The following is a 23,394-nucleotide window of genomic DNA, read 5'->3' as shown; positions in this document are numbered from 1 at the left end:
TACTTTTGTTGACATCAACAAAGCAGACATGTGAAGAAAAAAAATAAAATAAATAAAAGTATGCGGTCAATTAGACATTTCCCTGCATTCCATAAAACATAAATGAAATGAGTTTCAATAGGAAATATAGTAGAATGAATAAAAAATACAGTAATTGACAGAAGCATTTTTTAAATGTAATTTATCTATTTTGATATTAGTCTTTCAAACTTTGATTTCTTCAAAGAATCTTCCATTTCCACCAATTAGTCATGCATTTAGCAAGAAAATACTTTTTTTTTCATTCTTTAGCCTGCAATAAACCCACATACTCAACTAGTTCAAAGAAGGTCAGTTTTATTATTTCTCTAGATCAGATCGACAGCTGTGTAAAATAATTTCCAAGGTTTTTCTAATGCTCAGTTATCAATTGCCAAAACTTGTTAAATTGGTAAACTTTCATAATCTAATACAATATTCAATTGCAATATGATGATGTGTGTTGCATATAATAATACCTATGTAGATATTCTAAAGTGGGAAAAAACTATAGTTTTCCCGACTATGATTGTAATTTACTGTTTCTGTCATATTTGATTTTATATTATTTAAGTGAACAAAAAAAATAAAATAAAAAATTCGGTGACCCAAAACTTTTGAACAATGGTGCATATTATAAGCGCTTTTTTGAGGGCTTGCGATTGAATTAAAATCACATAAAAATATACGCGATCACAACAATTTTCACACAATTTTAATGAAGGTGAATGGGAGCGATTTTTAAAAAGCGCTCAGAAAGCACTAATCAATTGCAAGCACTCAGAAAAGCACTTATAGTATGTCTGAGCCCTTATGGTAAAAGAAATAACAAATGTTTTTGTTGTTGTTTATATGTGACAGGATGCCAATGCCATCTTACCTACACTATTCTGACTCCTACCTCCTGTTTCAAATCTGTATTTCTATAGACATTAACTTAGCATGGTCAGAGTACTCTCTACTACACTATCATGGTGTTGCTGTTTATTGCCTTGCCCTTTTTACCCTGTATCTTCTACTTTGTATATTGTGCTAGGCATTCATAGTATACCGTAGTTTACTGTAATTGTAAAGCACCACAGGAGAGGTCTGTAGTATTAAAATATAAAATAATTGAAAAAAAGAATAATCCGAAGGGTCTGTATGAAAGTCTAAATATATATCCACTTTCTTTAGGTACCTACTAATTAGTGCTTTGATAGAACTTGTTTATTCAGAATGACTGATTTACCGTGATTTAACAATGTGTTGTTTTTTTTGTTTTGTTTTTTTCTGCAGGCATTTAATACATTTATTGATGACATTTTTGCCTTTATTATAACCATGCCAACATCACACAGACTTGCATGTTTTAGAGACGATGTGGTATTTCTAATTTATTTGTACCAAAGATGGTAAGTTCACAATATTTATATCATTGTGTTTGTTTATGTTTGTGTTTGTGTTTATGTTTAGTATTTTCAGCTGTTGATTTTTAAAAATGCTAGGTTTTATATACACTAGTTTGTTGATATCTGTTGTTGTCTTTTTCTAATTATTAGCTTTGTTTTTTGCCTTCAATATTTTTATTGAATGTTTTATATATTACAAGAAAATTTTTTTTAAACAGACGTACATGAGAGGAAAGGAATGCATCCCACACAGGGGAGTTAGCAAATTCAAATAGCAAAGGCATAAAGGACACTCCAGCAGCTACTAAACATCATGTACTGGAAAGCCTAGACCAGAACAACAGTCATGTACATTCAATTAACAAACAAAACACATTCAAAGTGTAAACAAAACACATAGATCATGAAGATCCAATGGCAAGCAGCACAGAGGACCTGTAATCCTGGAAAATAAATATAGGTGAGAGGGAAGGGAGAATTGTCCTGTCAATGTGCCCACCCCTTGCCTACAGGTATAGATAGAAAGGAATCGGAAGACCAGGAAAAGAAAAGAAGTGAAAGAAGACGAGGTAAAAATAAGAAGAAGAGAGTCCAGAAGGGTGTGAAGGGTTTAGTAAGTAGTGTGCAACTTGGCGTTTAAGCCTTGAAATTTAAGTCATATTAAAGGTTGCCAGATACGGGGAAACTTTTTGTGTGAGTCACGGAGAATACTAGTCAGTTTCTCATTAACCATAAATTCTTACATTCAGGCTTTGACTCCCAGAAAGTTTGAGGGGGTCTTTTTCCAGTTCCTTGCTATAGCTTTTACAGATAGGAATGTCAAAAACCTGAGCGGTTCTTGCCTTTTTCATGATTGCTAACTCAGTAAAGGACCAGCCCTTAAAGCGTTGCTATCATATAAATCCGGCATAGTGGGGTCTGAACCCTCTATAACAGTAATTATAGATTGATGGTGTACCTTGAAATTAATCAGAGCACTCAGTATATGATTTTATATAAAAAATTGTATTTGCTTATCATACAGCATATATATACAAAATATGAAGTAGTGTTTCCTTCTAACAGTATTCCATCTCATCGAGGCTTTATAGCCAAGCGATCATCAATCTTCTAAGTACATTCAAAAAGGAATATAACAGTTGTGTTATGTAGAATAAGATCAAAAGTAGTCTCATCTGTAACAATAGCTGTGTATATAATAGCTGTGTAAAACTTGTAGTAATCTTCTTAAAGAAAGCATAAAAAATAACTTCTAAAAAAAACTTCTTGCTAACATCTTAACGGAACTTAATGCTAAAAAATTAATAAAGTAAATCGCCAGAATATTAAGCATATTACCCCTTCTCTGTCATCTCTTCAGCATCTAGAACCACGTGTGTGAAGGTAGCTTCTGCCTCATGTGTCTTCTCAGGAGATTGTTGGGCTTCTGCAAACTGAGCTTTCAGCTCCTACTTTTATAGGGGTTGGATGCAATATGGCTGCCTAATCTGGACTTTCCCTGAATCCCAGGTTATGATTGGCTAAAGCTTCCGTGCGTCAATGCTTTATCATGTTTTCATTACCTAAATCATAATATTATTGTTTATAAATTCCTTAACCACTTCCCTACCACAGGTTTTTCCCCTTAAAAACCAGAGCATTTGTCACCTGTCAGCACTCCTCCCATTCATTCCCCAATAATTGTATCACTACTAATCACAACTAAATGATCTATAGCTTGTTTTTTTCGCCACCAATTAGGCTTTTTGGTGGTAGTATTTGTTTTTAGTAATTACTTCATTTTCTATGCATTTTAAAGAGAAAAAGAGAGAAAAAAAAGAAAAAATACACTATTTCTCCATTTCCATCCATTATAGTTTTAAAGAGAACCCGAGGTGGGTTTGAAGAATATTATCTGCATACAGAGGCTGGATCTGCCAATACAGCCCAGCCTCTGTTGCTATCCCAAACCCCCCTAAGGTCCCCCTGAACTCTGCAATCCCTCATAAATCACAGCCATGCTGCTGACAAACAGCTTGTCAGAGCTGGCTGTGTTTATCTCTATAGTGTCAGTCTGCTGCTCTCCCCGCCTCCTGCAGAACTTCAGTCCCCGCCTGCATCCCTTCCTTCCCTGCTGATTGGAGGGAAGGGATGGGGGCAGGGACCGGAGCTATCCAGGAGGCCGGGGAGAAGCTGAGACTGACACTACAGATGTAAACACAGCCTCACAGCCCGGCTGTGATTTATGAGGGATTGCAGAGTGCAGGGGGACCTTAGTGGGGTTTGGGATAGCAACAGAGGCTGGGCTGTATAGGCAGATCCAGCCTCTGTATGCAGATAACATTCTTTAAACACACCTCGGGTTCTCTTTAAACTAAACAATGCTATCATGGGTAAAACACACAAATTTTTTTTGTTAATTTGTCCTGGTTATCCCAACATTTAAATTTTGTTCCTAGTACAATGTGTGGCGACAGTATATTATTTCAAAATAAAGGTGTATTTTTTCTGTTTCTTAACTTTTTATGAATGATCACTGCCATTGGCTTTGGCAGCAATCATTCACTATTTTGGGCACTCTGATTGGCTGGAGGGAACATTGTTCCCTCTCACCAATCAGAGCCCGGCGGGTGCCCATACGTGCGTGTGCACGATCGCGTGCAATAAATGTACTTATTTTGATTGATCACAGCTATTGTCTTTGGCTGTGATCATCCTTTACTGGGGGGGTGCCTTCACTGGCTTTAGGAAACACAGTTCCCGTCCACCAGCGGCTTGCCGGAGTTGTGGCCACGCTTGCGCACGCATGCGCGCTCTCAATCGCGCCCGCGATCGCCACAAAAACTTTTTGTATTTATTTTTATGGATGATTGCTGCCGCTGCCTTTGGCAGCGATCATCCTTTAGTGGAGGCACAAATAGACTTTTGGGAACAGAGTTCCCATTTCCCAACAGCTGGCCGACGAGACGGCCCCTCATGCACGCACGCGATCGCCCGCACTGAAGCAAAACAGAGCGGTACGTATATACACGCCCCTGATCTGCAGGTGAACTTTACAGGGGCGTGTATATACGTACCAGAAATCCGGAAGTGGTTAATTACCTTACTTTGTGGGAATTAACGTCATTTGGAGTTCTTGACATTTGATATAGGGTCATTTCTGACGCAGTTAATTAAAAATGGACGTCACCAGCCATCTTATCTGCTGGTTGACTTTTTTGCCCCAGACATTGAGACTAAACAATGTCATTTATGACGCATTTCTGATAGAGTGTTCTCTGCTAATTAAGTTGGAATGTGTCTGTACTTTCCCAGGTCAGGTTGACACTATAACACTGTACACAGACCTGTAAGAGCCTTCAGCAATTTAAGGCTTATTGAAGCATACATGGCTTCTAATATACTCATTTAAATATAAAGTTTACTATATAATTCTTCTTAAAACAATTCATCATATAAGAAATAATAGCGTATTAAATCTTAGTAACATAGAATCATGTTGTCAGAAACATAGTTACCATTGCTGCCGCTTCCGCATCTGATCCCATCTGGCCCGTGGCGGCATCCCCGCAGGCTGGGCATTTCCTCATTGCACAGGCAGCGTCTGTCACGCGCGCGCGACAGGCAGCGTGAGCTTTATGCGCTGAGGAGGCGGGTCAGCTGACACGTCGGTCAGCTGATCATGGACGCCGCCTTCCCTGTGCTCATTGGCTGACTTGCGCAGGGCGGGCCAATTGGGAGAAACTACTTGTATTTATACCTTGGGCTTTCAGTAGCCCGTTGTCTGTTGTTGCTGAAACGTGGCGGTTAAGCTCTCAGACCTTAGTCAGCTCCTAGTGTGCTTGATCCAGCAGGACCCCGGGTATTCACACATGGCTCAGGAATTTGATAGCCTTAATTTGTAAACTCATCATTATTATATTGTTTACTGTGAATGAACCTTGCCTGAACTTTGACCAATCTTCTGCCTACCGATTCTGTACTCTGCCTGTCTGTTTCGTTGCTGACTTATTGCCTGTACCTTCGACTCCGATCTTGCCTCCTGATTCTGTACCGTACCAGTCTGACCTCTTGTCGACCTCGGCTTGTATATTGACTACGATTATTGCCTGATGATTTTGTACTGCTGCTAACCGACCCGTTTCCGACCTTGCCTGTACGACCACTCTCTGCCTAGCGATAGGCCTATCATCAGGGCTATCGCTAAAGGAGTACTCCTGAAATTATTGTGCACAAATACACGTGTGATCACACTCTTATTGAAGTACTGACTTTTGGGCTATTAGAGCTTATACAGATCATTACACATGTTCTATATATTTGCCTTTCTTATGAATAAATATATAACTTCAACCGGTAGAGGTCACCATTTCATAACAATCTATATTAATAATTTTTATTTTATAAGACTATGAAACCGCCAGGTGGCATAATTGAATCATCTTTAACTAATTGGGAAAACACTGTGTTTTATATTTTTTATAAAGCCTGTTCCCAAAACATCATGTGTTATCAGCTTTTAGTGTTCAGCTAACTGAGACAGCCTTGTACCCAGAACACGTCAACAATTCTCGAGAACCAAAACAATCCTACGAGAATGTTTTACTGTCTCAAATCATCACTAGCTTTTAAATATATTTCAAAGTATTAAATTATATTATATAGGGTTTAACAATAACTATTTCTTTCTTTAGAAGGACTGTATTGATTGTTAATATTTAGATTAATAATATCTATGTGTAATAATTAAGAAAACGTGCATATATAATTACTGCAGTAATGTGAGTTTAACTTGTCCCCAGTCTTTTCACAGAAGCATCTAACATAAACAATAATGTTCTGGCTTTTTGTAACTAGAATAATCCAATTATGAGTTTCACTGCTTGGAATATGCTGAGATGTCACAGAGTAATATTTTAAAAAAGTACTCTAACTTTACAGTTTACAATGACATTTTGCATAGAACATTAAAACTTAAAACATACACATATGACAGCTTTTCATGCATAAATAAAACCCCTAGAATTCTGACAGGAATAGATAGGAGGCTAGTTTATTTTGGTTCTCTATTAGTCCGTCTATTTTGCCATGAAAAAGAGCGATCCATGGATCCATGGGTCCTTCTGTAAGGTAATATGGAAAAGGGGCTGTACTAAGCCGAAGGTCCTGCTCCACAGTCTAGTGAGGCATGGACTCTGCCACCATATGTGGAACATTGTACCTTCCCTCAAACAGTCTCTAAAACACTTAGAGTCGAATCTAGCTGGCACCAAGTACCATCTGGTTAGAACCTTGTATGCCGATTCCATGGCAAAAACGTTAGAGGAGCAGCTTGCGATTCTCTGCTCACTGTCTTCCCAGTCTTTATGTTGTCCCATATCTCGCTCCCAACCCGACACAGGGGGTGCGGTCTGGAGGTGTCAGTTTGGAATAGTCTTAAGTATGTAGTAGAGATTGAGCCAGGCCCAGACAGAGTCTCAAGACACATAGTCTAAATAAAGGAGGAAAGCCGTGGAGGTCCTTTATCTTGTAGAAGGGAAGAGATCCAATGCTTAAGTTGCATGTACCTAAAGGGCTCTTGGGGATGAGGGTTGTATTTGTCCCGGATAGTTGCCCATAATATGAGGCCTCTGCTAATGAGAAAGTCCTTCACAAGAGTGAACTGGTGGTCAGGCCACCACTTAAAGGAGTCTGGATTGTCAAAACCAGGAGGGAAGAGAGGGTTATGGATGATGAGGTTCACTGGTAGTTGTGAGGATTGTAGACCTACAGAATATCTGAAGGAATCCCAGACGGCTAGTTCAGATAAGAGAAAAGGGCTAAGATGTTTGGATCTGAGGTGTTTCGAAATCCAGGGGCGTGTGCTAAGTCTGATTGGTGAGCTGTTGGTTACCTCTATGAAAGTCCATAAGGCGGCGTCCTGTCCTCTGAAAAGAGAAAGCAAGCATGTTTTTATGACAGCTCTATAGTATAGGAGGACATTGGGGGCTCCCAGTCCACCATCGTATTTGTGGGCGATAAGCATGGATTCACATATCCTGAATCTCTTACCTTCCCATATAAAAAGGTGGATCTTATTTTGAAGAAGCCTTATGAAATGTCTTGAGATAGGTATAGAAACCGTGTGGCAGAATCTTTGGCAAAATTGACGTTTTTACTGTGTTGATCCTACCTAATATGGACAGTGGAATGTGGGACCAAGAGGACATTAGAACTGAGATGTGTTTGATGAGTAAGAGGGGGAATTAGCATCATATAACTTATCGACTCTGGAGGTAAATATCTAGGAAGAGGAGTAGCCCTGGTATACGTCGGGTGTTGAGGAGGTGGATAAGGTGTGCTGCTCACTCGGACAAAATTTTTGGGGTTGTAGGACGGGCTGATCAGATTTAGAAATCATTGAGACTGTGGCCTGTAACATAGTGGTTGAGGGTTCTCAACCCTTAAGGCATTAAAGCAAGAGACTAGAGTAGGGGCCAAAAGGTCTGCAAATTTACAGGTAGTATAAGACAGAATCCGTCTGGACATGGGGTTTTATGTGGCTTCACTGTTTTAATGACTTGAAGGACTTCTGAGAGGGATATTTTTATTATATTCTGGGAGGGGAGTTAGAGGTATAGAAGAGAAGTTTTCAGCGACCTCACATGGAAAGGGTTCTGCTTGCATGTAGATGTTAGTCAGGAAGGAGGAAAAGGTTTTAGTAATTATTTTAGGGTTAGTAGTGAAAGCCCCAGACTGCATACGAGTATGGGATAGTTCCTGGTGGTTGTAAAAACAACCGCCAAGGTTCTGAAATGAGAGATACCAGGAGGCCAATGATGCAGTATTGTTATACTAAGTGGATGATGAGCAGAGTAGAAAGTTATACTCACAAGCGTGGGTTGCACTCCTGCAACCACCGTCAGAGCTTCTGGTAAATTAACCGTTCCTGTTCGGTATCCCAAATCCGCTAGGTAGGTGCTGGCCGGTTGCTCTCCTTAGGTATTTGGACACTCACAATCGCTGCTGACTTAGGCACTCTTTTTATTGGCATGAGGAAGCGAGCCAGTACCCGTGAAACACGTTGTCTTTTGTTGTGCATCATTAAAATTAATTTCTGCCTATGTGTTTTGTTAATTGATGGAGGTAAGACATAATTACTTCTATACTATATAATTTAAAGTTAAGTTATATTCTGGGTGCCTCCTACATATCTTTTTAGCCCAGACTGCATACCTTTTCTGTGTATAGGAGTGAATGGTGGTCTATTTTTAAGTTTGTGCGCTAGCATTGTCAGAGGTTTGTTGGCGTTAAAGTAACTGACGTCACTAGCAGATTTGCTTTTCGACCTGTTTGCTAAGTAGAAGGTCTAGCTCAGTTTTGGCCTTGTTTCTTAGAGATCTGTTAACTGAGGAGGGGGCTGCCTTCCATTGGGCTCCTAGAAGCTCTAAATTTGTTTGAGCTGCTTTGATTTTTCTCTAAGCGTTTACGCTTGATGGAAGAAGCCAAATTGATTAGATGGCCTCTCATTGTGGCTTTTTGTGCCTCCCTTAGCATATAGGGGGAGGAAACCAAGCCCTGGTTTTCTGAAAAGAAGTTTGTATGGTGTTGTCTAATCTGATCAATGTAAGTCTGTTGAGAGAGAAGGGAATCATTCAGTCTTCATGTTCCAGCGGTGCCTTGCACCACAAAAGATGAACAAGACAGGGAGATAGTGAAGTGGTTTGACCATGAGACTGTCAGAATTTTTTATTCAGTGACATTTGGTATTATGGATTGAGGAATAAAAAGGTGATCTATGCGGCTGAAATTGTTATGGGCACTAGAGTAGTAGATATAGTTTCTGGGACAAAGGGTTGAGATCCCTCCATATATCAGTTAATGTATGTTTAGCTAAATGTTGGACGATTTTAGGTCTTTGTGATTGTGGTGATGATTGGGATGGCTAACACTTGAGATTGGGTCGATATCTGTCCATATGTTTGTCTAGGGCTACATTCGTGTCCCCTACTACTATGCCTGTGTCTTTCCTGTAATGGGATATTACCTCCAGGAGGTGGCTGAAGAACCTCTCTTGGGGTGAGTTGGGAGCACAGTAATTGACGAGCGTCAGCTCTTCATCGTATAGTTGGCCTTTTAAGAGTCCTTCAGGTCTGCTATCTGACATCATCCAGCAGGGACGGTGCAGATTTTATCTGATTGCTATCTGGAGTGGGGAAGGATTTTTTTTCCCTTTTGGGGCTAATTGGAGCACACCTTGTAAGGGTTTTTCACCTTCCACTGGTTCAACCAGGGAAATGTGAGGGTGCAGGCTTGTGTTATACTGTATTTTCTGGTTGAACTCTATGGACGTACGTCTTTTTTGAACCTAAATAACTATGGAACTACTTGGACTTTGCAAAGGCTTTTGGCACTGTTTCCCACAATAGCCTGGTGCAGAAGTTGAGGATACAGGGACTAGGAGAAATTGTGTGTATGTGGATAGAGAACTGGTTAAAGGACATTTGACAAAGAGTGTTGGTAGATGGAACATACTCAAAATTGGAAACTGTTAGCAGTGGGATACTGCAGGAGTCAGTACTTAGTCTAATTATTTTCAATTTATTTGTTGATAATATAGTAGACCGAATACAGAGTAATGCACCCATCTTTGCATATGATACAAAATTATGCAGAATTCAGGGCTGTGGAGTCGATACAAAAATCCTCGGCCTTCAACTCCGACTCCTGAGTTTAGGATTCCACTGACTCATACTCCTCTAATTTGCATATTACAATCTCATTGATTGAAAGTATGTAACATAAAGGGCATCTCATCACTGCCAAAGCTTAGGAATTTTAAAGCTATATTAAGATGTCTTTTCTTTATTGAACAAAAAGCTCCTGGCCAGGAAGCTGACACACTATCCTGTCAGCCATCTTGGTCTGTCATTGCCATGTCCCAGCATGTCGTCTGTAGAATAAGATTCAACTGAGCCCTATATCAGCCAGGTTCCAGTTGTAGCACTGCCACCTTGCGGAAAAAAGGCCTTTACCTTTTCTATATCTGAGATAGAAAAGGCCAGGGCCATTTTCTGCAAGGCTGTAGAACTGTGCACTGGAACCCAGCTGATACAGGGTTCCAGTGACTCTTATTAAACAGACAATGTGTTGGGACACTCACTTTTAAGCAGTGGTGTACCTCTTTGTTTTTATATGTACACCAGAGATGCATTTTAACTAAACTTAGGATATAGCTGTAGAGTAGCTGTTAAATAGAAATCAAAACTAGTCCTTGGAGGAATGAAACACATGTTGAGAGGCAGAATGAGACACATACTGAGAGGCTGAGACTTCGAGACCTGCTGCCGTGGGCTATGCCCCTCCCCTGTTTGGGTCACGTGTAAGAATTTGAGATGGAGAAGGAGGAGGGGAACGAAGTGAGAGGAAGAAGAAGTGGAAGGAGGACAGACTGCGAGCGGATTGCAGAGGTGCCAGAGGAGAGAGAGGGAAGGGAAACCGCCGGGTGGTAGAGGAGAGCCGCTGCGAGCTGTTGCAAAGCCCCAAGCCACCCCTCCGCCACCTGACTATCCGCTAAACCCAGAGGATTGGTGAGAAGGGTGAGGAAGGAGGAGAGGAGGACGCCCTAACTAGCCCTGTCTGTAAGTTCTGTAAACTCTGCAAATACCAATACACTGTCCCTACCTCCTACTGTGGGTTTCGTAAAGCTGTCTTTGCAGTACTGATACCATTATACCTAGATGATAAGACAGGTGCAATAGCCTCTGTTTACCGATTGTCGATTGCCATCTGCTCACCACCCATTTACTGCACATTTGCTGCCCAGTGGCAGAATCTGCTACATATTGTGAAAGCTGCTCGCTACTCCTACTCTTCCTGCTGTGACTGCCTCATGCTGTGATTGAACATTGCTGCTGATCATTGCCTTGTATTGTGATCGAGTATAGCTGACTTTTGTTGATCGCTGTCTGCTCACCGCCCATTTTCTGCACCTTTGCTGCCCAGTGGCAGAATCTGCTCCATTTGCTCCAAAAGTGTATTGTGAAAGCTTCTTACTACACCTACTTTTCCTGCTGTGACTGCCTCATGCTGTAATGGTTCGTTGCTGCTGATTATTGCCTTGTATTGTGATCGGGTATAGCTGACTGTTGTTGATCACTAGTTCTTTTTTTTTGTGGCTAATTACTGGTTGCCGATGAGCATCAACACTGCAAGCAGGTGCATTGCATATGGGGCGGTCACTCTGAATGAAATCAATGTGTACATTAACCACTTTCTTTCCTAAGGTTAGAGAAACCGAGAGCCCAATATAGTGTAGTATGTTCAGCGTAAAATTAGTAAAGATAATTAGTGTGAAGAGTATACTCACAAATGTGGGTTACCACAAAGGCAACCACTGTATAGGCAGGTGAGGAGATTAGACCTGTCCTCACTCAGGATTAAGAAGTCGCTCTCTGTAGATCAGAAAAGGGGTAGATCACCCCTCCACCAAGGGTGGACACGGTACAGAAAACGGGGAACAGAGGCGCCAGCAGGGTAAAAGTGGATAAAACCTTTAAAATTTGCTTGGAGGAAGCGAAGGACTTACCTCCATAAAGCAGACAAATTGCTTTTGGGGTACTATATAATAAATGTGATTACTATTATACAGACAGTCTTTCGTGTCTGCTTTATGGAGGTAAGGCCACCGCTTCCTCGAAGCAAATGTTAAAGGTTTTATCCACTTTTACCCTGCTGGTGCCTCTGTTCCCCATTTGCTGTACTTTCTTTCCTAACTACAGTATATTCACGTTGTTGCAAGTCACGCCTTAAAACCACACAACGTGAATATAGGTTGCCCCCTTTAAATGAGCACATCACGTGTGCTAGCATGCAGCTGGACTCATCAACCCCTGTTCCTCTAACTACACTAATGAGGGATCCTCTCCCAGGGTCCAGTCCTCCCGCCTGAACCCCTATAATCCCCCCCCCCCTCTATGGTTTGATCGGGCAGCAGGCAGGCTTACAAAGTAGATCGCTCACCTAATCTTGTTCCTGTGACAGCGACCGGGTTCCCCTCCTGACAGCCTTTATGTGCCAAATGGATCGGGTCCCAGATTGATGATGTAGTCAAGCCGGGACACTATCCATTTGGCATAATGAGGCTGACAGCGGTACTGAATGGAGGGGAGCCCGGTGGCCACCGCAGGAACAAGATTAGGTGATAATTATCTTACTTTACAATGCTTTCCTGTGCTCATATCTGCAGTGAAGGAGGGGGAATTATAAAAATGGGAATAACTAGCGATCTATGGGGGGGGGGGGAGCAGCACTCACACTGGCTACTCATGATGAAGGGAGATAAATGGACACACACCTGGCTATCCTTGGGGGAAGCAGGGGGGTTAAAGAGGCACATTTAGCCAACTTGGGGGGGGGGATAAAGAGGCACATCTGGCTAGCTGGGGAGGGGTGGTACAAAGGCACATCTGGCTAGCTGGGGTGGGGGGTTACACTGACCAACTGTGAGGGGGGGATATGTAGGAGCACATCTGGCTATCTGGGGGAGGGTATAATAAAGAGGGGGAAAAATAAAAATAAGAAAAAAAATAAGAAAATGCACCTTTATTTCCAAATAATTTATTGTCGCCATACATTGTACTAGGTTCATAATTTAAATGTTGTAATCGCCAGGACAAATGAGCAAATAAAATGTGTGGGTTTAATGTACAGTAGCACCTTTTATTTTCAAACTATAATGGCTGAAAACTGAGAAGTAATGTCTTTTTTTTGTTTTTTACCCCTTATTCCCTTTAAAATGCTGTGACGAATAAACGTTTATTCGTCCTAATAAAGTAGTTAGAGCCTTATAAAATATTCCCTGTAACCACTTTTAAAAAGTGACAGCAGATAGGAAAAAGGCTTGGTTTATAAAAACATCAGGGAAGCTGGGATTTAACACATTTCCCCTCTTCCTGATCAAATGCTAGCAAATGTTTCCTTACTTGTAGCTTTCAAACTACATCAAAGAGGCAAGAAGCAGCTCATTCAGCCCTGGTCCCTTATCAGGTCCTGGAAGGACATAGTCCCCCTGCTGTGTGACAATGCCATCAATCTAGTTTCTGCCTGACATAAATCGTAAAGCCCAATTTTCTGGGAGAATGGTGTCTGCAATTTTCACACCTCCACCCAGAGCAGCAGAAGGGACAGATCTTATCATGGTTCCCTGGAAGTAGCTGACCTACTGTGACCCAGTAATCCCCAATATCCATATTTTCTTCACATTTTCTTCATAATTCATGGCATAGAAAGTTACTAGGCCACTGAAAAGTGCACAAGTTCTGAGGTTCAACTTGGTGCCGGTGCTGAGAGAGTTTGGACAAGCTAAATGCTTCCGAACCCAGGCTACAAAGGGGAGAAGTAAAAAACTGTGTTATGAGTCATATCTGATCCTTGTGTTTGGTGTTAGCAGATTCACACAATTACGCTGATTATGAATATTCATTCGGGTTCTTGATGTGACCTACGGGCACGGAGAGAGCGGGCAAAACCTGAATTGGGCCAAAATCTCTCCCTGTCTAAGGGGGCACTGCCTTATTCAAATTGCACAAGGCTGGACTTTGACGTGTCATGATCCCTCCCATCTACAGTGAGGTTAAAACTCCAATGACACAAAGGTCCACCGTCCTTCACCTTGAATCTGATGTCGAATTAACATCAATCGACCAGCCCGCAAGGACACGGGCCAAAACCTCCATCTTGGATTATTTCTCACAAAGGCCTCAGGCCGCATGGCAATCGGCCATTCTGGACTTTGATTGCCGCATGGACTACCAATAACGGTATTTGAACTATACAATAAGACATTCTGTTTCTTTTCATCTCTACTCTCTATCAAACCAATTTGTTCTGCCAGACAGGTATATTTATCTGTGGGCTAAATTAGGCTATGTGTATGTAGTTTTAGAATAAAAACTAACGATTTTATCGTTCAGTCTTGTGTCTGTTCTGGTCATCTGATTGTTGCTACAACGAATCTACCCTCTGAAGAGTCAGTCATACTACCGCATTGTTTTATTATGTGCTTCTCAATTGTTGATTTGCTAGCTAGGTTGTAAATAACTGTTTCCTTCCTTTTAGGAGAAGTTAGCGGGAGTCTCTTTCCTCCCTGAACATGAGAGAGTGGTGGCAGTGAGATTACCCGATTTCTAGCGCGAAATCAATATTTTTAGTTTACCGATTGTTCATACAAACGGGATTGTACATGTATGGGCACCTCCAACCAATTAACCGTTTACTACGCACACAATGAATTTGCCTCCAGAAGTCTCTAGTGCACGAGACCTGCATGGCAACAGTGGCCTAGTAATACGGGATTGATGAGTGATTGTCACATTACATATTGTCGGCAGTTGTGCAACCAATCTTTATTGTCAGTCTGCTCACCGTACTTCCTGCGTATGCTAACGGGAGCAGATTAGACAGGATCGGCATGCTCTGTCGCTTTAACCTTCTTCCTCTGACAATCCATCAACCGCTCATTGTTGTCCGTCTGCTCACCGTACTTCCTTCGTACACTAACGGGAGCAGATTAGATGGGATCTCGGGGCTGGATTGTTACAGATGCATACAAAATAATTAAATTTTTAAAAAAAAAGTACCACCCAAAGAAAGCCTAATTGGTGGCAGAAAATCAAGGTATAGATCATTTATGTTTGATAAGCATTGATAAAGTTATTGGCTAATGAATGGGAGGAGTGTGAAATGTAGAAAATTGCTCTGATTTTTAAGGGGGAAAACCCCAGGGTAAGGATGTGGTTAAGAGGCTTAACGAACGTGGTAGAACAATTAACCCCCTACATCGGGCAAAAAAAAATCTGAGGAAAATGATCAAGCTCCGAAGGCATGTGAGCAGACAAATATAAAGCCAAACTTAACCCAAACTGGAAAAAAAAACAATGGGGAGAGAATCTAAAACTAAACATAAAAATGGGGAGGAGGGAATATCGCACATGAAACAAAGAGATTCTAGCTGAATTCTCAGATGGCATGCAAAGTACAATAGTTGTAAAAGTACAGAATGCCATAACTGAAGAAATAAAGCCAATCAGAGAAGCAATCACTTGCTTAAAGTGAACCTAAAGGCAGCCAAAAAAAATGAGAGTAACTCACCTGGGGCTTCCCTCAGCCCCCTGCAGACGATCGGTGCCCTCGCAGCTCCGGTCCGATGCTTCTGGACCCGCCGGCGGAGACTTCCGGTTTCGCCATCACCGGCCGACAGGCATGGGAACGCGAGTGATTCTTCGCGTTCCCAGCCTGTATGTCGCCCCCTATGCTGAACGCGAGTGATTCTTCGCGTTCCCAGCCTGTATATCGCCCCCTATGCTGCTATTGCAGCCAGGAGGCCACAATAGCAGCATAGGGGGCGATATACAGGCTGGGAACGCGAAGAATCACTCGCGTTCCCATGCCTGTCGGCCGGTGATGTCGAAACCGGAAGTCGTCGCCGGCGAGTCCAGAAGCATCGGACCGGAGCTGCGAGGGCACCGATCGTCTGCAGGGGGCTGAGGGAAGCCCCAGGTGAGTTAATCTCATTTTTTTTTTGACTTTAGGTTATCTTTAACAGAGAGGGTGGAGACATTGGAAATGAGATAAAGTCACTGGGTCCTAGTACCCAGACTTAAAAATATTGTGGCAGCCGAGAACGAGAATAGAGGAAGGAAAAACAATATCAAAATTAGAGGTACTGGTATTCTGTCGGTGATTTCCCCACACCACCTAATGTGGTACAAAAAATATTGAGTGAAATTTTGGGCACCGAACCACCTGTCACAATTGAGCTGGACAGTGTGTATAGGGTCAGTAAGAATAGGATCACTAACAAAGGTACAGTTTGCGATGTCTTGTGTAGAGTACACTTTTATCAAGGGAAAGAGCAGTTAATGTTCATCACACGGTCAGAAGGGAACACCTTCATGAAGATTATAAGGTTGAACATTTCAATGATGCTTCGGCTCCGACAATTCAGCGGAGGAGGTTGCTAAAGCCGATATTGGACAGAGTCGAGCAAAAGTGTGTTTGCTACAGATGGGGTTTTACGCTAACACCTTCTGGATTAGAGATGGAGACACCCTGGATGAAATCTTACATAATCTTAGACTTGACGCAATTAAAATAGAGGGATGGAGCTACCCTGTTTCCCTCAATACAGGCAGCAGTTAGCTTTGGCTTTTTTGGTCAAAGTGCGTACCCTAGTTCCTCCTTTGTTTTTCTGATTTTTGTTTTATTTCGGTGTTTTTTTTGCATCTTCTCACATAATTTCTTTTGTGATGTATTGATGTTTAAATGATGGGGCCAAAACCTGGAAATAGCGTAGGTCACTGATTTTGCTTTCAAATGTGTATAATGCGCAGGCATGGGTGTCTATGGGACACGGTCCGATAACATGGAAATATCTATATAGGTCAGCCGGCAGATATGAGTTCTTGGCTTGGTATGAGTGGTGTGTGGTTTGAGGTGTCTGGGTTTGTTTTGAGTAATGTTTTCTTGCTCCCCAGTCTTCCTTTTGTATATGTTATGGCACTGTGCTAGTTGGGCAATGAGTTTTTTTTGTTGTTGTTTTTGTTTTTTTTGCTCTCCTGTCGTCCATTTTGTAAGTTGGAAGAATAAGCTTTGTACTATGTCTACTGATTGCACAGGTAATAAGAAATTTCTGGAAGCGATAGTGATGCCCACTTGACGATGAATCGATAGAGGTCCTACAAGCCCCCATACAGTAGGATGAAATTGCTGAAGCAATAAAGAGTGCAAATGTCCAGGCCCAGACAGCTTTCCAATTGAATTTTATACATATTCTGATCCAGTATTTGTAAGCTGTGGTTAATGATGGGAAGTGGGTGGTACTTTTTCAAATAGGACAAACAAAGCCACTGTATCTTTAATCCCCAAAGAAGGAAAAAAAACTTCAGTTCTGTGCTGACTATTGCCCTATATCGATAATTAATTATGACGTAAAAATGTATCCTAAGGTGGCAACTAGACTGGGTAAGATCGCTGTTTTGATTTTGGGGGAACAACATACTGAAGAGTTTAAATTATCCAATGAAGCTCACCAAGGCTTTCCCCTCTCTCCAGTGCTTTTCAACCTGAGTTTAGAGCCACTCATCAGAGCTATTCAGTTGTACCCTCGGATAAAGGATATTGATACAGGGGAGGTGGAAACAAAGATAATTGCATATGCAGATGGTATACTTTTAATTTTGAGAAACCCTGTAAATTCACTTAACTACTTCGGCCTCCTGGACGTACTAGCTACGCCCAGGAGGCCATGTGCATGTCCGCGCACTCCCATGGCCGTTTGCGCGCGTGCACGCGCGTTCCCGGCCCGCGGTTCGTTAGCCAGGCAATCAGTGAATAGGGCTATGGTGCCCGATCACTGATTCCTCTCCCCCGCAGAAAAAGCGACAGCTTCTCTCGGAAGCTTTGCTTTTTCTGGCTGTTGCATGGGGGATGCGTCTCTCAAAGCGTACGTTACGCTTAGAATGACGTCATGTAAACAAACTCATGGCTGCCATCTTGTGGCCAAAAAGTAAAACTACAACTAAAAGTGAAAAAATTTAAACTCAACACACATTTACATTATAAAAATACTGTTTACATCCCACCCTCCCTAAAATACCCATATAAAATGTTACCTAAGGGTCTAAACTTTTTTAATATCAATGTAAAGATGAAATATTTCTATATTTTTTTTATTTTAAACTTGTAAATAGCGATAGATGCAAAACGGAAAAAATGCACCTTTATTTCCAAATAAAATATTGTCGCCATACATTGTGATAGGGACATCATTTTAATGGTGTAATACCCGGGACATATGGGCAAATACAATACGTGAGTTATAATTATGGAGGCATGTATTATTTTAAAACTATAATAGCTGAAAACTGAGAAATAATGCATTTTTTTCCGTTTTTTTTCTTATTCTTCCTGTTAAAATGCATTTACAGTAAAGTGGCTCTTAGCAAAATGTACCACCCAAAGAAAGCCTAATTGGTGGCGGAAAAAACAAGATATAGATCAGTTCATTGTGATAAGTAGTGATAAAGTTATAGGCTAGTGAATGGGAGGTGAACATTGCTCGGATGCATAAAGTGAAAACGACTGAAGGCTGAAGTGGTTAAAGAGAATCTGTATTGTTAAAATCGCACAAAAGTAAACATACCAGTGCGTTAGGGGACATCTCCTATTACCCTCTGTCACAATTTCGCCGCTCCCCGCCGCATTAAAAGTGGTTAAAAACAGTTTTAAAAAGTTTGTTTATAAACAAACAAAATGGCCACCAAAACAGGAAGTAGGTTGATGTACAGTATGTCCACACATAGAAAATACATCCATACACAAGCAGGCTGTATACAGCTTTCCTTTTGAATCTCAAGAGATCATTTGTGTGTTTCTTTCCCCCCTGAGGGGGGAGTGCATAGCAGAACCACAACACTGAAGAACTTGGCAGCCTTCCAGACACAGGCTGACAAGTCTGACAAGGGAAAGATACATTGATTGATTACAGAGACTGTGATAGTACAAAGTGCTGCAGTAAGCCAGAACACATTAGAATAGCTTTTGGAACTTGTAGGATGATAAAAAACAGGATGCAATTTTTGTTACGGAGTCTCTTTAAAGAATGTCTTAGTTGGGTCTCTCTGTATAGTAGTGATTAGTACTATAAATTGAAAGAACAGAAATCAATTATCTTGGACTTAGGCTCAGCTGTTCCTCTCAGACAATGGTATCAAAGTTTTGCTGGGGGTCCCCATGAATTGTAGTTACTCCACTGATCTGAAGTAAAAATTGCATTGTGTGCCTTTAGCACCTTTAGTTCACATAAAGGTGCTCATTAGCAGGAAGTGGAGCGTGTATAAGTGGCTATGCAGAGGAGATTAGCAGCAATAGCTGATTGGAGCGGGAAGGAGGAGAGCTGCTCAATATGAGGCTTTCCTGCGCTTACTCTGCACAGGAGAGGGGAGCATGGAGGGCCGCTCTAGGGAGAGGGAGAAGTCGGACCACCTTCCCCACAGCTGAGTTTCAGTGAGGCAGCCTCCATCACGGAGCTCTCCTCCCGCACAGTGCTCAGGGCGCTCACATGCCTGGTACGCCCCTAGAAACGGGGCTATGGATATGTCCTGGTTTCTCGCTAATAATGTGAGTCTAGATCTGAGATTGATCCATATAATGGGAAACAAACAGTTGGACATTTATCTCGGTTTTTGATACAGGTCAACTTTCGACATTTGTATCGACGTATCCAATTGCCTAGTTTTTGGAGTAATTTGATGAGAAAAGAGAGGACTATTGAACAAAATATAAATATTTTTGAACAATGGTTTTTGGTGAAGCAAAGGCCAATAGGGCCCTTCCACCTTACTGTATCAGATGGGAAATTGAGGAAGGGACTCATTTTTCTTCCATATCATGGGCAAACATTTTTTAAAAAATTCCCAGGGCTCACTGGTTCTCATGATCTGGGCATGCCACATAGTGAAAACGTTTTGGATAGAGCTGGAGGATTTCTTTGGGTCAATGTAACGATTGTGGAATTGTCTCAGTGATCAGAGCATAAGACGTGCGCTGACACTGCGGAAATCCTCCACAAGCGTGTAATTTGAGGGAACCCAGCAAAAGGTGCAATGCACCTGTAGAGGGAAATTCCTGTCGGCAGGTGGAGCTGTGGAGTGCAGAGGAACAGCTCCTCTGCCCTGCCACACACGCCAGACAGGAATTGCACGAAGGGAAGAAACGCAGGGCAAGATAGCCCTGAAAGAGAGAGATCAATGCGCCAGAGGGTATGTGTGTCCACCAAACTAGTCGCCACCCTGCAACGATGAACACACAACCATGAAGACAAAGTGAGAAGGCAATCGCCAGAGATGGCGGTTGCTAACAGCGACACAAGACCGAATAAGCACAGATGAGGAATGTATGTATGTCCACCAATCTAGCTGCCAACCTGCGACGGCAGACACACAACAGAAGAAACTGAGTGAGAACGCAATCGCCTGAGAAGCGATTGCGAAGGAGATTGAGCACAGGGACAGATTGTATGTGTGTGCACCAAACTAGTCGCCAACCCGCGACGGTGCATACACAACAGCAGATATGAAGTAGTAACGCAATTGCGAGAGAGGCGATTGCTAGAGGTGACACAAGGCTACAGCAAGGCAGAGCACGAGAGTAGCAAAGGCACAGCAAATAATACAATGAGAAGATAAGGAAAATAACAAACGCTAACTAAACGCGAACACCGCACTCATTCGCAACAGTGCACACGTTTATGCGCGGTCCCCGCGTGATAAGCACAACAGAGACAAGCACGCCTAACTAACCACCGACAGACAAACATGAAACAGAGGACGCGAGCACTTGCTTAACGGTTACCTCACTGAGCCTCCAGCAAGCGTTCGTAGCAGACAAGACAGATACACGAAAACAGGAATAAGTGAGAGAGACGGATCCACAGCACTAGCGCAAGGCGAGTGCGATCCAGGCAAGACAGATTAGATGAGATAGCTGGTAGCAACCGCTGCTCCAGCTATACTCCAAGAACAAAGATCAGAACGACTTCCTGTCGACCACCGCTGGGACAGGACAATCGCAACCGACAAACAAAACAGATATGCAATCCTAACTGCACTAGGGAACCTGCCTAGTGTAGTCCCAAGAATTACTCTAGGCTAATCTTCAAACAATGAGCAAGGCTGACACTCAGAAGTGTCTCACAGGACTAACCCTTATGACCACCCCAGGTCTGTGATATCACATGGTATATATAGAGCAAGCCTACAAAGAATGTGGCTAGGCAATCTGCATGACAAACGTATGCAAATTCCTCAGCAGCAAGCTGCAACACTGACAAAAGGTCTCTCTTCCAGAGACCTGCAGAATGCAGACCTGAACAGTGGTCAAAAGGCTGCCTTCCTGCGCAGGCAGCCGAGCAGATCCTCACAGTCAAATTTGATCTAAATTTCCATATTTGAAACCAATCTGATACTATTCGGAATCCGGGACTCAGATTTGTCAGGCCAGGATCAAGTAAGGGAACTTTTACTAAAACTTGGTATCGCCATGGCAAAAAGATTAATTATAAGAAAAAGTGTAAGGACTTAGATCCTCCCTCTATGTATGAATGGTTGGAGGAAATGGTGTGCTATTTAGGGGATGAGGAGGGAGAGGATTGGTTTAAGGAAGGAAATAGGAACAGACCTGGCAGCGGGACTTTTGACAAGCCCGTGATCCTAGGAGTAGTGAGTTGGTGTGGTGGCTTGGTTCATTGGTGTAATGATCCGCTCAGCTGAATGCACTGGCAGACAGCTGTTTGACCATTCCTCTAGTCTGTGGGCTGCAGGTCTCTGCAAGAGAGACCTGTCTTTCCATTACAAGTTTCTGGTCTGTTCTGCTGCTGAGGAATTTGCATACACTCGTTATGCAAATCCCCTACCTGCCTCCTTTGATGACTGGCAGTATAAAGAGCTATGTTTCCCAGAGTCCTTGGCTGGTCATAATGGTTAGTCCTGTGTAACACTCCTGAGTGTCAGCCTTGCTCATTGTTTGAAGATTAGCTTAGAGTAACTCCTGGGACTGCACTAGGCAGATTCCCTAGTGCAGTTAGAATTGCATCTTTGTTTGTCTGTTGCGATTGTTCTGTCCCAGCGGTGGTCGACAGGAAGTCGTTCTGATCTTTGTTCTTGGAGTATAGCTGGAGCGGCGGCTGCTACCAGCTATCTCCTCTATCTGTCTTGCCTGTATTGCACTCGCCTAGCGCTAGTGCTGTGGATCCGTCTGATCTCCATCTCTCTTGCTGTACTTGGATCGCACTTGCTCTGGCGGAAAGAGCAGTGGATCCAGCTCGCTCTGTTTCTATACTTGGATCGCACTCGCTCTGGCGGAAAGAGCAGTGGATCGTATCTCTCACTTATTCCTGTTTTCGTGTATCTGTCTTGTCTGCTACGAACGCTTGCTGGAGGCTCGGTGAGGTAACCGTTAAGCAAGCGCTCGCGTCCTCTGTTTCATGTTTGTCTGCCGGTGGTTAGTTAGGCGTGCTTGTCTCTGTTGTGCTTATCACGCGGGGACCGCGCATAAACGCGTGCACTGTTGCGAATGAGTGCGGTGTTCGTGTTTAGTTAGCGTTTGTTATTTTCCTTATCTTCTCATTGTATTATTTGCTGTGCCTTTGCTACTCTCGTGCTCTGCCTTGCTGTAGCCTTGTGTCACCTCTGGCAATCGCCTCGCTCGCGGTTGCGTTCCTACTTCATATCTGCTGTTGTGTATGCACCGTCGCGGGTTGGCGACTAGTTTGGTGCACACACATACAATCTGTCCCTGTGCTCATTCTCTTCCGCAATAGCTTCTCTTGCGATTGCGTTCTCACTCAGTTTCTTCTGTTGTGTGTCCACCGTCGCAGGTTGGCGGCTAGATTGGTGGACATACATACATTCCTCATCTGTGCTTATTCGGTCTTGTGTCGCTGTTAGCAATCGCCATCTCTGGCGATTGCCTTCTCACTTTGTCTTCATGGTTGTGTGTTCATCGTCGCAGGGTGGCGACTAGTTTGGTGGACACACATACCCTCTGTCGCTTTGATCTCTCTCTTTCAGGGCTATCTTGCCCTGCGTTTCTTTCCTTCGTACAATTCCTGTCTGGCGTGTGTGGCAGGACAGATGAGCTGTTCCTCTGCACTCCACAGCTCCACCTGTCGACAGGAATTTCCCTCTACAGGTGCATAGCACCCTTTTGCTGGGTTCCCTCAAATTACACGCTTGTGGAGGATTTTCGCAGTGTCTTGTGCGCTGATCATGGAGAGAATTCCACAATCGTTACAATTGGGTTGGATCATTTTAAGTCTGCTGGGGGCTAATAGGTTTCTGAGGTTGGGAGCCCTCCGAAAGGTAAGTGTTGGATTTTTGGTAATGTGTTGAGTAGATAAGGATCCTGCTGTAGGATTTCCCACCTTGATTTAAGAATGGTTCTGATAGCACTATGTTGCATACCGAAT

At 42.7% G+C, this 23,394-nt stretch overlaps 1 protein-coding gene across 4 annotated transcripts in view; it reads left to right on the top strand.

Moving 5' to 3' along the window:
* Window positions 1-23,394, top strand: part of CLPTM1L (CLPTM1 like) — a 699,988-nt gene that overhangs the window by 616,109 nt on the left and 60,485 nt on the right. For 3 of the 4 annotated variants that reach the window (XM_068236456.1, XM_068236455.1, XM_068236457.1), the window contains one exon: window positions 1,297-1,412. In XM_068236456.1, coding sequence (XP_068092557.1) covers window positions 1,297-1,412 — 116 coding nt within the window. Of the gene's footprint in view, window positions 1-1,296; window positions 1,413-23,394 lie in introns of those variants that run through there. The other variant, XM_068236460.1, reaches the window with a different exon arrangement.

The sequence above is a fragment of the Hyperolius riggenbachi genome, chromosome 5 (genome assembly GCF_040937935.1).
Source record: "Hyperolius riggenbachi isolate aHypRig1 chromosome 5, aHypRig1.pri, whole genome shotgun sequence".
Classification (NCBI taxonomy): domain Eukaryota; kingdom Metazoa; phylum Chordata; class Amphibia; order Anura; family Hyperoliidae; genus Hyperolius; species Hyperolius riggenbachi.
Note: the sequence above shows the minus strand (reverse complement) of the source record. Positions and strands in the feature narration are given on the sequence as shown.